Genomic DNA, 17,958 nt, shown 5'->3' with positions numbered 1-17,958 from the left:
AAATTTCGGATTCTCTGTTACAATGTCTTATAGTTTAAATCACATTGAAAACTTTTTGGGAGAAGAACACGACCGTAATATTCTCGAGAAAAGAGTTGTTGTAACATTTGGTAGCATTTTAAATTATTTGCCTGTGTGTAAATAGATCTTATTAATAAATAGCAAGTTGATTAGTCAATGAAATAATACAGTCTATAAATAATATGAATAAAGAAGATTAAAAATGTCAAACACTGACACAAAGACAGATCAGTAACCAAAAAAATGTAAACGCAATATTCCCCAATTCACAAAAAAAACGGCTTTCAAATAGACTTATTTTCTCTTTACAGTCAAACTTAGATTCATCATTTAAATAAAAAGTCTGACAGGACCGGTATCAGAATGAATTATAGCAGGGAGGACGGAAGACGAGCACGGAGACCTATTCTTCATAGTTCTGATGATGTTGAACAAATGGCAATAGAAAGTTCACGCGCAAGGTTCATGATGCACTTGCTTAGAAAACCAGATGAATCGTCAAGTGAAATTGGTCCTTATCTCCGAGGTAAAAGTAATGAGAGTGCTCGAGCTCCTGTTCGGAAACAAAATTTTCTCACGTATCCGACGATCGTCCAAGGTCTTCACTGGAGTCCGTCTATTGAAAATTATTCAGGAGATTCACAAACTGAAACCGCTGAAAGTCTACTTAATTGTGACTGCTATAAATGCCAAATGAATAGAAGACACGCTTGGGAACACCAAACGATGAATTTAAACAATTACAGTTTCAAGGAAAACATTGTAAGGTTTTGTGACACCAGTACCATGACGCGAAATTTAAAGGACTCGGGTTGTGGTGTGCGCACACCTTTATCTTCGACGATCAATACATCAGACGTTTCTATATCAACTTCCGACGCTACAGATGTGTTAAAAATACTAAGTCCACAAGCGTATACACCAGCGCCGATATTAAAGAAAACAGAACTTGGCAAAGAAATTAATCATCGGGTATCGATTAACGTAGAAGATACTGCAAGACGTAAGCGAAGTGACTACGAAGATCTTTTAAAAACTCTCACAAAAGAACCAGTGACCATCATCCCTTTTAATAATAATAGTAAAAGCGAACTCCAAAACTCGAGAAAAGTTTTGTATAACGAAGGCATCAGTAATTTAATAGCCAATAAAACGTTGCCAAATTTTCCATTTCATGCAACACAAATAAAGTCACAGATGAAACTAGAAAGTAGTAATCGGCCTAACGTATCCATTAAACGTTTTGGCGGTAAGAATACCGTTATACCCTACACCCATCGAACAAATTCGAAATACCATTACGACTGCAAGGAGACGAATCATTTATACAAAGGCAACATCGAAGAAGATTTAATTAGTTCACCCATCAGTCCACTGAAGAAGTCAATGAAAAGTGATCGTACACATTTTATTAAGTTACCAAGAAGAGTTTTGACTTCGGTATGAAATCTTGTGACGTCAGTTTGAATCGTCCTCTTATTTAAAATAGAAGTATAATAATAAATAAAATAGTTTTCTTATAAAAGTAAGAAGTGATTACGACGACGTATTTTATTTCATTACACCTTTCGGTGTAAATTGCAATTTATAAATGGATACTTTTATTTTCTCTGATAAGGATTAGTTCTATATCTATTTTAAAAGTTTTCAGTAACCATTAAATGTTTCGGGGTGTAGCAGTTATTCATATATATTTTAACAATATATACGTTTGTATGTTATAGGATTCGTAGCGTGAGATACTGGGAACGCTGGGATAATTCGATGAAGAGGACGAAATAAGCTTTATTATATTCTTCTCCATTCAAAAAATTGTAAACAAAAATAATATATAGCTCCCAATCGAGCAGGAAAATTTTGCGTAAATATAATATGCGATAGTATACATACTTATACCTAATGCAATTTCTTTGTTTTTTTTTAAAAATCGGTAGGATCTACTTTTATTGAATAATTCATAATTCACACAATAGTAATATTATAATACTTGGTAGTACGGCTATGTGCGATCCCGCCTGAGTATTGTTATGTGTCCGGATTGAATGGTCTGTGTGCCAGCTACTACGAGGCACAAGGGTCATAACATCTTATTTTCAAAGGATAGTGGTGCATTGGCGACGTAAGGAATGGTTAATATTTCTAACAGCGCCAATGTATATGGTGGTGACAATTTACTTAAATATTTGACTTTCAAACTGGTTTGAGTGGTACCTTCTGCTGTCGATAATTAATCATCATTCGTCACTGAAGCTCATGATAACCATTTCGAAGTGTTAAATTTACTGAATGAGTTTTTTGTTAGTTTTAATAAGTGCGTATTCGCATGAATCACGGTATCATATGGAGTAGTGAAGAAGCAGAGTGCAGGGGTATCGGGGTCAACAGCTGCGGAGAAAGCATCCTTGATTGGTTAATCTGGAGCCAATTGCTGCGCGGACGCCGACCGGATCGACAACATTTTTTGGATTTTGTATTTTATAATTTGAGTGAATTAAACTAAAATTTCGCATAGTACTCGTAATTACGAGTAGATGGTATATTTTGATTAATATTTATTTTTGAATATTTTTCAAGAATTGAATAAATATCATGAATAACCGATACATGCATGCGCGTAGGAGTTACATTAATTTCCTTACTTATTTAAAGGGGGCGAGATGTATAAGATATATTTTAATGATTAATTTAAAAGGCACAATCACCGTTGATGATTTTTAAATTGCGAGATTGACTGTTAATAGACCACTATTTACACCAGTCTAATAATAAGATGAGATGTCTTAACCCAGTATACGCCTATTCACTGTTGCCCAAAATATAGTCTATCTATATTGATCGGGAGAAACAGACATCAAATAGGTCTGGTGGTCTGATGAAGAAATGATAAAGGATGCGTTATAACTTTATTAATTGACTCTTGCTTCTTTGTGACGATGTTAAAGTCGTACGTTTGGATTAGAAGTATTAAGAACTTTTATAATATAATTGAACATACAAGTTGAGCAGACCTGTCGGCGAGGGCCGGCACGCGTCGCCCGCGCACCGCAATCTGCAACTTGGTAACATTGTCATTTATCTCTGCTCTTTGTTTTTTTTTATTGAACATGACCTGGGTTCAACTGTTACTGCATATGAGCTTAAATGTTACATGCATCTTTTAATAAGTTTATTTTGTTTTATAATTAAAAGAATAGTATTAGTAACTAAGGACAACGAATTGTTAATTTATTTGTCAGAATAATATCGATTGTGTAATAAAATAAAATTATCTTATGTGCCTTACAGATATTAGTTATGTGTCGAACGTTTAAAATTATAAATTTCATTAAACACATTTGTTTACCCTGATATGTGTTAATATTTTAAAATGACACACAAATATATTTGCTGATTCGGTTCTAGTGGTAGTTTTTAATTAGACAAAATAAGTAATGCTTCTATATTGAATAAATGATGTTGAGTTTGATTTAAAAAATATATTTGTAGTTGCAATCTAAGCGTAAAAAAAGCGATCTATTTCAAATAACCATTACAAAAAGGATGAGATTAAATAAAGCGATAAGTAGAAAGCATGTAGGTATTTAGTAATTAAACATCAATTTAATACTTATTAGATTTATGACCTCACGCTACGGCCCTTACAAGCGGAACAGTATCAATAAAACACGATAAACACACAAAGTACCTACATAGTATTCGCTGAGGCACAGATTCCATAATAACATAATAGGTGCGATGTGCGTGAAATTAATATATCGGTATTATCGAAGGTCGTATGTCAATAAACTTTTGATGAAAGTATTGCTCAAAATGGCTCAGGAAAAATGTTAAGATTATTCGTAAAACTAAGAAAATGTATCGTGTTTTATTATCATATGTAAAGGAGAGTATTTTACGTAAGACATTTCAGCTATTAGTAGAGTCCATAAAATAGAGCAACAAATCGTAATAACAATTAATTTTAAATATAAATTAGAACAATACGAATACATCAGGTAAGTGGTCAAACTAAATTAACAGAAGGTGTAAATGTAGGCGATGTAATAAAGATACGTCACAGTTATCAGTCATAAAACCGCCTCTATCGGTTTACGGGATCGCATCGTTTTTTGTGCAGCGGCCTTAGCTATTTAGAATTTTATGGGGTGACCGTAATTTTATGACGGAATGAAATTATTTTTACGACTGTCACAACTAATCGAAATCATCATAGTATCTTGATTATTTTGATAACTGCGTTTTATTACAATGTCAGGAAATATATTTTAAAACATTCTTTGGTAAGTTTTATATCACCAACACTCGTGAGGGCTGTATTAACAATTATTAAAAAAAAATTAGTTTTTTTCAATGAAATGTTTTTATAAAGATAACGATAAAGTTAAGAGTAAAATATTGGTAGCTTTTTTTAATCGAATTCTAATACAGTAAATAAGCCCCTTATAGAAAATGTCATGTTATAAAACTAACTTATTTAATATTTAGACTACATTATAACTATTATTGAAGTTCTGCGTTTAAGGCAAGACTCTTTCTGTACTTACCTAACTCAATAAAATACACGAAACCTAAACGAGGTCCATCGCGTTTTTGTATATAAGACACGGTAGACAATGCTTTCCGACGGGTTTGCTCGTAAACGTATAAAATAAATCGACTTTGATCTATAAAATAAAACTTACTTTGCCATAAAAATCAATCTCAAAATATACTCGATTCAAGTATACTTTTAGTGTAAATTACTCGACTTTCGGATCTTCAATTTACATTTTAAAGAGAAGCTAATGACGTCAACTCCAACGAGAAGAACTGACATGAAATTCAGTTGCCACGTTTATTTATATCGATAAAAATAATTTATAAATGTTTAAATTAAATCAAATAGTGTTTGAACTCTTTCTAACTTAAGGTTAAGTTAAGTTAACTTATAGTGATATAAATATACTTAGATTATATTAGTGTTTATTTTTTATAGTTAATTATGAAGCACCTGTTCTATTGCAATAACATATTGAAGTTCATGGGTTTGTTCGTATCATGTCCACCCTAACGCGCCACGGTTGTCCGTTACTCGTGAATATCATCGATCATTCGACCACTAGCAGACAGACAGGCGTTACTCCCTGTTTGTATTCATATTTGGGGTAAGTTTGATAACTTTATTGCCGTGATAAAGATTAAAATTGTTTTGCATTTCGATTAATGTTATTACCGGAAACGTATTTATTTAAAAATAAATTATAATACAAAATTATGTTTCTTAATATGATTACAATAATCGCGAATAGATTTGACGTAATTTTTGATTGATGGTTTTAAAACTGATTCGATATTACTTTTATTGTCTATACGTAATATGGATTAAACTATAAATTAACATTATACCGAGGCTTTACGTGTACAAATATACAGAATATATATATTTAAATGTTATTTTATAACAGGAGATAGAATTATTATTTTGTTAGTAATTCGGGTTTCAAGAATTGGAAACTTTTTTTTTTATAATAATAAGTTGTTATAATCTGATAAACTAGAGCTAAGGAATGTATTTTCGCACTAATCTTACATTAATTCAATATATAAATGTAAAATAAAAGATTTATTTTGCAATAGCAATTTTGAATTGGATAGTGTACGTGGACACTATATATATATATATATATATATATATATATATATATATATATATATATATATATATGTGTGTATATATAAGCCGTATGCCCTGTGCAGTCAGCTATTGTTTCTATTTACATATCAACAAGGCGAACAATGATGGTAAGTGGTCACCACTAACCATAAGCCATAAGTAATATTGACTATTCATTACATCACCTATGTGTCACCTACCTTGGCAACTAAGATGTTAATTCCCTTGTGCCGGTAGTTACACTGGCTCACTCAGCCTTCAAACCAAAACACAGTAATACTTAAGTATTTAATGAAATTTTCTTGATTACTTTAGTTTAGTGTAAGATATTGTATATACAATGGACACAATGAAAACAACTTTGTTGTAATACATTTATTATTTTATTTGTCAATTTAGTTAATTATATAAAACAATTACTCATTTTCAATAATTAAAAATAACATCTCAAGTTAGATTCTCATCATTTGTAATTTAATTGTTTAATAAAATCCGAATATTGTATTGAATCTTTTAAAATGACGATTCAAAAGTAAAGATTAATTTAATTGGATTCGTTATTTATAAACATAATACATTTATATAGATTCTATTTTGTAATCTTTTTACGGTAACATAAAAATATCAATTAAAGTAATTAAATATGTACAGAGTTTATTGACCTCTATATCAATAAACAGCACATTAACTCACGATCCGTTCAATCAAGAGCCGACGACTCAACACCACGGCGCAGGAATTCACGACTTCGAGCTTAGATAGGATAGCGCTTATCTCTCCATTTGCAGATCACAATCAGAGACCTTAGAGGAGATGAGCGACGAGTTCGCGGAGAGTATTTAATAGAACAAAAAAATGGACATATCTCTATCATTCAATATTACAGCATTAATTCAAATAAATCAATTTCTTCTCAAAACTTCATAACAAAGAATGATCTTATACGGTGAAGAAATGTTATTTTAAATTAATTAGAAGCGACCAGCCGGACGGACCGATGAACTGAAGCAGCTCGCAGGAATAATTACCAGCGTAACTACAAGCCTAAGGGACATAACAACTAAGATCCCGAGGTCGGTTACACTTATAAATTAATTGGATGCAGACGGCCTTAGGGGTCTAGGAGTGATGACGAAATGCATACTTATCCCACAAAAGACACAGCAATCGGCACGGTGGTAAAGCAAATTATCGCGAGGAACCCTGCATGTGTCGAATGAAATGCTACTACTTGAGTATCAACCCCCAATGGAGTAGCGTGGTGGTAGAAGCTCCATACCTTACCATTAAAATGGGGAGTTAACGGGCTGTTACATTGTTACTTTTTACGGCGAAAAATACCACTTAAAACTTCAGCAATGTGCTTTTTTTAAATGGTCTCATAAAATTGTATGTATATGAGAACTGATTTTATCACATCAAAAGCATAAAACGATCGTACATATTCTTACGGCTCATAATGTGGAATATTTTTGAACATAGGTATATATGTTCCAAAATATTCCATATAAGGATCAATCTTGACAAGAAGATGATCAAATGTTCTGTAGCCTAAACGAATAAATAACTGAATAAATCTGTAGATAAAGAAACCTTATAATTACACATTCCGTGCGATTTCAACAGGTACACGAGAACATGATTGATATATCTTTATTTATCAACACTATTCCCCTCAACTACTTATAAACACTTTAAATGAACTACCAAAGTTTTTGTACCAATTTCGCCGACGTTTATACGTCATTTTTCAAGAATATGATGTCGCGTCAATTGAACGTGGTCGTAATAACTAGAGCCCTATTCAATCACTCAACCACCATTAAAGCATTATACAATTGAAAACTCTTTTCTTTTCAAAGTATTGAAAGTAATAAAGATATATGTTGTTCTAAATAGGAATCATAGAGTTATAAGTAGAGTATTTCTATGGCAATCACAACTTAATCGATCGAGCCCGTGATACAGCTCCAACGTGCTCCAGTGAGCACGCACTTATTGGATCATTATATCATCGGGTGCAAGTTTAATAATTTTGTTATTATTTGTCGGTAATCATCAAACGATGTCAAAATGCTGACAGTTCAAGCGGCTTTGAGTCGCCGCGGCCAGGGGTGACCAACCTACGCTGCATTTACATAGAAATAACTTCATTTATTTAGTAAATGTAACGCACTCGACGCGATAATGAAGATAGATGATCATTTAACATTGTACGGCGGTTATGTTAATTTGTTTAGGTCCTGTTTTATTTTCTGTTACTCCAATTCCTAAAAGTAGTTTATTACTAGTATTTTAAATACTTTAAAACTCTTCTCCGCAATTCAAATTTGTATACCGATGTGATGAGTTTCTAAATAATAATAATATTATCGTTTTGAGAAATTATATTGCAATAATATGTCAAAATTATAATGTTATATTATTTGAGAAGCCATAAATTTTATTTATTAACTGTTGCTGATAAAAAAATTAAAGCTTATTTCATACATCATGCATTATGTAGTGATTTAACTTTTAAAAATAATATTGAATAAATTGAAAATAATAACAATACTGACTAAATGACCACTTAAAGCACAATCATTATTAAATTCATCAAAATGAATACATTTTAAATCAACATGGCGTTCTAGTAATCGATTTTTGAAAACCGAACATTGTTTATCTGAACAAATGATTAATTAATTGAATGGCTGTTTAAATAGCTTAACCATCCTCAAGCTTACCAACTCCTGGCTCAATACGTCTACAGTGACGTTTGGGCGCTGTGATCAATCTCGGCTGTCATCGTTGTATCATTAGTGGTTGTTTGACTGTACGCTGTATTTACTAACTACGTCGCTAAATAAACAATGTTATATTCATTAGCTATGATACGAGCTGCTGTGCCCCGGACTTTATTAACAGGACGCAAGGAAAACGTCCCTAAAGAATTGCTTGAAAGGTAAATTCTGCTATGGACCTATAGTTGACTGAAAAGACAGGCATTTGCCGGGTTTTATTGAAATCAAAACAGGAGAGTACACTAGTATCAAATCCTGTAGGATATATAGGGGAATTCACTTCCCCTATATATCCTACAGGATATACTTGTCATTTAGAACTTTTCTCGAAGAACAAACTCGAAACTCACGGCAGCACGCGATTGTGAAATAGCAGATATACGACAGGTACAATCATGAAATTAGCGTATATTTATTCGGTGGTAGGACTTTGTGCAAGCCCGTCTGGGTACCAGAATATAGGATGGGTGGTCATCAGATATTCTGTTTCCAAACAACAATACTTAGTACTGTGTTTTGGTTGGAAAAGTGAGCGAGCCAGAGTAATTACAGGCACAAGGGATATAACGTCTGACCCCGAGGTTGGTGGCGCATTATGGTGGGTATGTCCTTACATATATACGTACATTTCGTGCGGCGCCAATATCTACGGGCAGCGATGCACATGTATTTGGAAACATTGTGATTTAATTGGATTTTTGTGTTATACTCTAGTTAGTAACTTAACTTAAAATTTGCTTTTCATTACGGATTAATTTCGTAGCACCTTTCAGATATTAAACCATAAAATATATAAAAAGCAACCCTGTGTTGGAACGAATATACTGCTGCCTATTGACACGCATAGCATATTTATGAGTTTATGAGATTTTGTAAATTGTATATATTTATTTGTTTTTTTTTTTTATTCTAAATCTAGATTTTTTTTATTGTTCGTTTGTAATGGTAATATAATATACTTATTATGGTACTTTTACCGCCTAGCATATTTTATGCAAATTAAACCACCAAACCTATAAATGCGATTTTCTATTATATCCTAATAACCCTAATAATGGGACACATGATATTGAAACTAGAAAACCTATGAATATGACTTTTAATAATATCGATAATTCGTATCGTATGTTCTTGTGGGTTTTTGCAAGTTGGCACGCACCGCACGTCCGACCGCGTAAGCGTCATTCCGCATTATCGACCATCTGAAAATGCCTAAACATTTTGATGTCTTTTTCATTTTGTCCTCTGATCTCACCCCGTCCCTCCCCGCAGCATTGCTGTCACACAATTGGTTTTGCCTCTACGCGATCAAGACGCCGCTACCTTTGATCTCGCCGCCCCGTCGTATCGCTTTCAAACGAAATTAAACTTTATTCTAAGTTAATAGAATTAATTTTGGTTCGATAATGGGGTATCGAAGGCATTTAATATCTTTATTAATGTGGCCAAGCTCCGATGATCGATGATAACTAATTATTCGAAACATTTCGTTGACCGTGCGATCCTGACTTACTCCAGCGGTTCAATATTTAACTCTATCACTCGGTGATAAGGTCGAGGCAGTAATCGAGAGATTAGCGAAAGATAATCGCCAGTTATTGTATTTGGTTATCGTTGAAATGGTACCTGCCGCAGACCTAACAAAGATTAGAGAGGATGTTTTTTATATGTTTTTAAGGCTTTTGTTTGTGACTCGAGTGTTTAAATATCGTTTCTTGGATAAGAAGTTGCGCTAATCTTTTTAAAAAGATTCTAAATTACATTTTAAAATATAGTATACAAAAGTTTTTTAAGTAATATCCATTGGTTATTGTTGAATTGTTGAAAGTGTGAGATTAAACGGGACACGGATGATTTTAAGTTAAGTAACTTAGACGGGTTGAAGTTATTAAAACTAAACGCTTACGACGAAAATAGTTTTAAGCTTTTGTTTGACGAACATAAGCACTGGCAGAGTTACTGAGCCTTATATGCTATACTGGAGGATTAGTCAAGGTAAGGTTGTTTGTTTTGCAAAATACACATTATTATTTTAATAGGGTTGATGGTAAAAAATGATGAACAATTGATCTACTCCATGGTAATGATCAAGGCTGCAGCTAATGTAGGTTTTAATTATTGCGTCGCTGTTACTTCTAATTAGACTAGAGTCTTAACAAACTTGAAATAAGAAGAGAGTTACGCAGATTTTCAAAATTATAATATTCATTTAGAAGCACTTTTAATGTATTGAATTAAATGTGTAGCTACCACTGATTCGGAAAGTAGATTCTACCGAGAAGAGCCGGCAAGAAACTATTAGTTTACTGGTTACTAGCTACTCTTTTCCACCATTTTAATTGTAGAGTATGTCAGTAAAGTACAGTTAAAGTTTTATATATCCCGCCTAGGCATCAATAAGTACTAAGTCCACGCATTTATTATCTATAATATAATCTTGTATTGAGTAATATGCCTTATTTATCAATTATTTTTTGCATTTGCTTTAATTTTTTTAAATAGGCCAAGATAAAAATATACACCTCTTAATTATTTAACGCTAATCTTTCAGCCCACTGGACTATGATTGTCGTTTTTGAAATCTATTACTTTAATTCGACTCAAGAGCGCAATCAAAGATAATAACCGGATTAGGAATATGGAATCGGTAATGTAATTAATTCATTTCACTATCCATACTCATGCGACGGCTCATTACGCATTATGAGTATTTAAAAAACCTTATTATTCTAACGCATTAGACAGTTTTAATGAAAATATAAAATGTTTATTCGATGTTATGTAATTCGAGTGTTATTTTTTATTTATTTATTGTAAAAGGTTACATGAAGAGATGTAGGATAGAAACTCTACTGTGACCACACATATAAAATAAATAAATAAGTAACGTATACGTAAACACAAAAAGGTGTAAAATAAGGAACGCTCTACATCTGCTAACGCATTTTTCACGGGGAATATTCCGGGAATTGTTTGAGTTAATCTCAGACGCTAAATGTCACCTACGGACAGTTTTCAGTTTCATCCACACCGCCTTGATGTCTGAAAGTCTACAACAATAAAAATCATTTAAGGATTTTTCTGCCACAATCATTCTGTAGAACCAGCTTTCGCCGGCGGTTTTTTCGATCTGATACGACTTGAAAACCATCAAGAAAAGACCCTACACAAGTTCCCCGGTTTTGCAGATGTCCATAAGCGATGTTAGTCACTTAACACCATCAGGTGAGCCTCCTAATCGTTTGCCTACTATATCATAAAAAAATTTGCTTTCGCCAGCGGTTTTTCGGATACGACTTGGGAACCTATAAGAATAGAGCCGACACATACCTTAAAGGCTGGCAACGCACCTGAACGCCCCCTTGTGTTGCAGATGTCTATGGGCGTGCTCTTAACATCAGTTGAGTCTCTTGCTCATTGGCACCTATTCCATAAAAAATTGCTTGCTTGGCTTGCTGGCTTGCATCGCTTGACAGCGATTACTTCATATTCATAATAAATAATATAACTTGGTGGTATGGATTTGTGTAAATCCATCTAAGTACCACCCACTCATCAGATATTCTACCGCATGAGCAGCAACACTGCAAGCAAGCCAGCCCACAGCCACAAGGAACATAACATCTTAGCTCCCGTGGTTATATTATATTTAAATAAAATTGATGCGATTTTCCTGTTCACCTGTATATGTTACAAAGAATTTTTTTTTTAATGTCGTAGGCAGTCTGGCAAATGGGCCACCTCGTGGTAAGCGGTCACCACTGTCATTAGACATAGGTACTTATTTGGTACATAAATACACTACATAGAAAATATAATTATGAAGTTAAGAAATTTTCGAACGTCTATGGCTTTCTACTAAGATGTAATCGTGAATTACTCTTCGCTGCGATCTTGGCGTCCTGCAATCTAATTGTAAGACAATACGAGCATCTTAATGGATAGCATTTGTTTATTCTCTTTGAAGCTGATGTTTATCGCGGGCAGCCAATACGGCTACCAATTGAGCTGCCAGTCGATTACCAAATCAGTTAAGATGTTAGCTATAACAATTAACTAATAATCATTTTTAGATAACCATCGCACGCGCGGTGATTGGTTGAGTTAAATTACTGAGATGATTTTGATTGGGTATTTTATTTAACATTTAAAAAATTAATGAGATTACTGTTTACTAGATTACTGTTTGAAAGACGTAATGTCGTAAGAATAAGTGAAATATTTTATTAAAGTTCCTATTACTAATTCCCTACTAAATGAGTAATTATATATTTTTTGCTGTACCTATTTATGTCTTATAAAAAAACTACTAAACCAAGACCTACATGTAAATCTACATAAAACTTATGAAGATGCGGTGCTTTTCCGAGAGATTTTTTAGTTTATAATATTAGATACTGTATATAAAATAAAATCTGCGTTTAGACTTTTGACATTACAAGCGAGGGTTTAATATTGTTGTATATTACAGTAAAGTAAGGTAGGCCTGTAAAAGTCTCACTGCTAGGCTAATGTCTCCTCTCCTTTTAAGGAGGAATAAGGAGGAAGGAAGTTCGAAGTTATTCCACCAAGCTGCTGCAGCGCGGGACAGTAAATAAACATGTAGCAGATTATTTTCGACACATGCAGGTCTCCTCACGGTGTTTTCCTATATGGGAGTACGAGATAACTCAAATTGACTACATGAAATTTCACTGGTGCATGTTTGTTGCTGCAATTATTTATTAAGATTCACATTTTCTAACATCTGGCTCTTATTATATGATATGTATTCAAACTAAAGATAAGTACTTATATTTGTATATAGTTAAAGATAATGGCAAACATTAAGAAGAAAAAAAATGAATGTCAACCGATGCTCAGTGAGGTGTAGTACTCACGCTGAATGCGGGTTTGATTCTCAAAGGCGAGCTAAAACAGTTTCCATGTTCCGTACGGATCGGTTGTTAACAGACGAATGATGAAAGTGACACGTTAGTCGTTTCAAAACAAGAATAACGTAAAAAGAAACGGATAAATTTAAACTAACAACGTTACTTTTAATTTATCTGAATTTGATACAAATATTACGAAAAATATATTTTTAATTTAAAAAATGTTTTCTTCATAACAATTATGACACAGCATACTGGTTGCAACGATGCTAAGTTTTGGACTCGTGCTGGATATGACCAGCACCAGAAGCAAAATTTAAGCCCAATCAGTATACGTAGTTATGACGTTTCTAATAAATTAATATTCTTGGAAAAGCAACGTAATTCGCAAATGCACCTGCAAACCGGATGTCCATGGGCGGTGGTAGTCACTTTCCATCAGATGAGCCTCCTGCTCGTTTGCCCCTTATAACATAAAAAAAATGAAATAAAGATTTACTCTAGTATACTGTACACCGCTTCGCTTGAGTTTTGAGTGAACTGACTAGATCTATCTATGTATCTTTTTTTAAATAAATGTATTCAACTATTCGAACGTCTGTGAGAGAAGTAGATTCGAAGCAGTAGATCAAGACTCTACATATAAGAGGCTGTACTTTAACTACCCTGGAGGCTAATATTCTCGACTTGGTTATCCGAAAAACGCTGCATCTTTTGCTATAGATAGTAATAGATTTGAATGATTAGAAACACACTATCTCTATAATGAGGCTGTGCCATTAAGTGACCTGCGTAAGGTCAACTTGCAAATAACCCCGTGTTGGGTTACACTCTTGGCACCTCGGAGCGCGAATTCTTAACCCCGCAGCGCTGCGTAACTCGACGCGTTCTGTCGCGCCGCACAATGGCCCATTCAGCTCAGTTTAAGATGTGTATTAGCTTACATTTGTTTTTGAGATTGGACGGACGACTCAGGTTGTTTTGTATTTTAAGATATTTGTGTTTATGGCATGGTTAAATTAATTTCATTTTTTTCTTACCAAAAGGAAACTAATAATGTTCTAGATTTGTCTGATGTTATACTTACCACTTCGGTACATTTGACAGGCTTCTTTTTGTTATATACATAGAATATATAGAACATGTGATCATATAGATGGAGCTATTAATCCTCTGATTTGGATAGTCTCCACACGATACATAATAGTCAACGAGTGTGTGAGAAAACGCATAGAAAGATAATAAAAGAGTCGGCGATATCAGTTATCACCATACATGAAGTTATCAAAGTATAAAAAATTACATTGCAAAATATAAAAACATAATACGAAAATGGATTCTGAAGAAAACAGCGGCGTAATGTAAGTTTGAAGCCGAACAAAGCGTTACTGCTTGTCTTTTATCTATTAAAAAATTCGCGTAAAGATCGATATCGTCTTACTGAGGTTTATGATGTCAAAAAGGCCGATGTTAAGTAAATCTGTGTGAACATAAAACAGGTGGGAACGGGTGAAGCCTTTTTTTTAATAAAAAACACTAATGTTGCATTGTGGTTCATAATGCCTCTATTAGCCATTATGCGGGCGACATATAGTATTTCATTCGCAAAAAAACTCAATCAATCACAATTCTGTATCGCCAACAAGATAATCGAGTTTTGCCTCCATTAATCAAAAACGTATCGATTCCCATGCGTTGAGGCTAGACTATTTATTTTTTAATAATATGACAGCTAAAATGCCCGGCATTTAGTGTTCGGCGTTATCTTTTTTCTAAACAATCTTTTGCGTGGGCCGAGTTGAAGTTCCAGTACTCCCTTATTGACAAAGACTTAAGTACCATATTTGTGTGATGTTAACAATATTATACGGTAGACTTGGGATGGTAGAGTTATATCTTTTGTGGCGGCATGACTCAATTAGAGAGGCGGCGTGTTCCGACGCAGCATCTCGATGTCTCGATTCGGGGCTCGATTTATTAATTAATCGATATACAAACAACAGACGTCATCGTTTCGATAATGTTGGAGATAGATCAGCTCTATAGAGGTAGATATGATTTTAACGTCGTATCGGACCTATTAAATATGTTTGAGTCTGTTTTTTTATTGTTTAAACTATTTTTGATTATACCTCATATAGTTGTACGAATATTAAAATATATTTTTATCATTTAAAATATCAGAACAATATGTTATAAAAATAATATTACTTTAAAATAATTTAAAGTGTAGGACAATAACAATGTTTTATCTATATAATGATTAAGGCTGCGATGGTTATCGCTAGTTCGACGAATGAAGACGTACGTAACGACTAGTATGAAATGATTGGAGTGTTGGTATTCAATGTAGATGGTATCGCGCTACCAATTATTTATGCAAATTAACACCGTGGGTAGAAATTACAAAAATTAATTCATGTATTGAACTCTCTAATTTGTACTTATGTATGATGCGGTTAAAATAAAATATTTGTTTGTTTATACATAAATATCATAGCGCTTAATTTTATTTAAACTAGCATTTACCTGCAGCTGTAAATTTTAGTTTATTACGGAATCTTCATAGCATATTCGACGGGTACCTGTCCCATTTAGGTTTATTATATTGTGTATTTAATATATACCCCGTCTTCGTAATAATCCACGTCTAATCATGTGCTGTTAAACACATAAAAGTTTCATCAAAAGAAGTACAGTACGTTTGACTTGGTGTTTGAAGAATTGTGTTTTTATAAGAATATATTGAATAAGTTACAACATACTCGATGTTAAAGTAGGAATACTAAAGCATATTTAAAAGCTATTGTAGAAATCAAATATTGAACCCTTCACGCATCCGCTTGTGCGAATTAACCAACGTTTTTTTAATAAATCTATATTTAACAAAGCTTGGAAATTTAAAAAAAAACGAAGTATAATATTCAACAATGTTAAAACTTATTATAAATCTATCCCTTTTATTAATACAATATTTTTTAAATAATGAACACTAAAAAAGGTTCTAATTCAGAGAGGATATATTAGAAGTGTTCTTTAGAACCTTTTAAGATTATTTTTTTTAATCTGTTCTCTACTATAAAGGGTTGTTAAATAGTGCGTAAAGATTTTAGTGGCATACGGTTTTCTTTCGTGTAAGTGTTGCCGAATGTGTCAGAGGTGAGCTTTCGAGTGAATCATTTTGCAAACTGTTACGGTGTCTACACGTTGTGGCTCATTGAGGCAAGGGAAAGAATTTAAAAACGTCAAGATATTGTACACCTTTAACTGTTGACATACAACTTATCCATTTCATAAAATTGGGTTTAAACCACAATCATGCCTTTTCTTATTATTTACCCGACGTTTCGCCAGAGTTTCACCTGTCGTGGTCTCGAGCTGAGTCAGAGCTCCGCGTGTCCTTGACGTCGACTGCTCAAGTTTTCTTCGTTTATTTATTTAAAATTAATTGTCTTTATTTCTTAAAAACACAATAGGACCGCGTTACATGTTCACAAATAATATCGCAAATTACATTTTTATTTTCTTATTTTAACCACTTCGCTTACTAAGCGGTATAAGTAATTTTGATTAATTGAGAGAGACTTTGAGTCGGGATGTCTGAATCATATAATTTACGATTTTGATACGATTTATTGAAATTATGTTATCAATTAAAGTATGGAAATATGAATAAGCTGCGGTTGCAAGTTGGAAGTTCAAGAACAAAAATGTCTGACTACAGACAAGAAGCATCGTCACCCTAAGACACTCAAGTCAGCTTGTCCGCACGACTGCTTCCCTTTGCATTTATTAAACATATCTTGTATCAATAATAAATCTGCTCACATACATATTTTCATTGCCTTAAGCCTTAACATTAAAGTTTAAAATCGCTTTGAAAAAATAAGCATCTTGGACAGAGGCTGGATGCGCGAGCGCAGATGTGTTACCTCTTTGTTGTATAATTTGCGTTTTCCGGTTTAGTGAGCGCGTCGAGTGGGATTACTGCGGTACAAAGTGCCCGTGGTGGAGATGAAGGGTTAAGTTTTATTAGATTACGGTTAAGTTGGTATTAAGTGCGCCCGCGCCGGTTGCGATTACTTGCCTATTTTAACGTCTCATTGCTCTTGTGTAGTTCAGGGTCGAAAGGACTCATGTCGGTTTTGAAACTAACAAGAATTTACTATACATTTCCTTAAAATACAATGTACTCGTTGACATTCATATATGTAAAAGTAATAGTGAGAACAGACCTAAGTAAAATTTTTTTGGTCGAAAGAAAACATTTCATATAGATTATCTTCAAAAATAATATATTTTTGAGTCATAGAAGTTCTAAGGTTTCGGACTAAGGGCGATTTTAGGCTTTGAAATTATAAAGGTGGGAATCTAATCATGTATGTTTAAGTTAATTTAATTACATACAGTCGAGATAGTAGTAATTCTCTAGAATATTTTATTTAATCCGATTAAACAGATTTAATCGAATTCCTTGAATGATAAATTAATATTTATAAAAGTATGTTCTCAAAGATAAAGTTTTACGCGTTATTAGTTACAACCAAAACTACGCATTTTTTCAACAACATTATAATATAATTCAAAAGCCCTTTATGTTTGTACATATTAATCTTAAGAATGA

At 33.2% G+C, this 17,958-nt stretch overlaps 1 protein-coding gene across 1 annotated transcript; it reads left to right on the top strand.

Annotated features, from left to right (window-relative positions):
• The first annotated feature begins 226 nt into the window (after positions 1–226).
• Positions 227–1,496, top strand: LOC125066472. Its single transcript, XM_047674550.1, has one exon. The coding sequence runs from the start codon at positions 385–387 to the stop codon at positions 1,465–1,467; it is 1,083 nt and encodes a 360-aa protein (XP_047530506.1). The 5' UTR covers positions 227–384; the 3' UTR covers positions 1,468–1,496.
• Positions 1,497–17,958: the final 16,462 nt, after the last annotated feature.

This window comes from Vanessa atalanta, chromosome 9 (assembly GCF_905147765.1).
Source record: "Vanessa atalanta chromosome 9, ilVanAtal1.2, whole genome shotgun sequence".
NCBI classification, from domain to species: Eukaryota; Metazoa; Arthropoda; class Insecta; order Lepidoptera; family Nymphalidae; genus Vanessa; species Vanessa atalanta.
The sequence above is the reverse complement of the archived record's forward strand: the minus strand, read 5'-3'. Positions and strand labels throughout refer to the sequence as shown.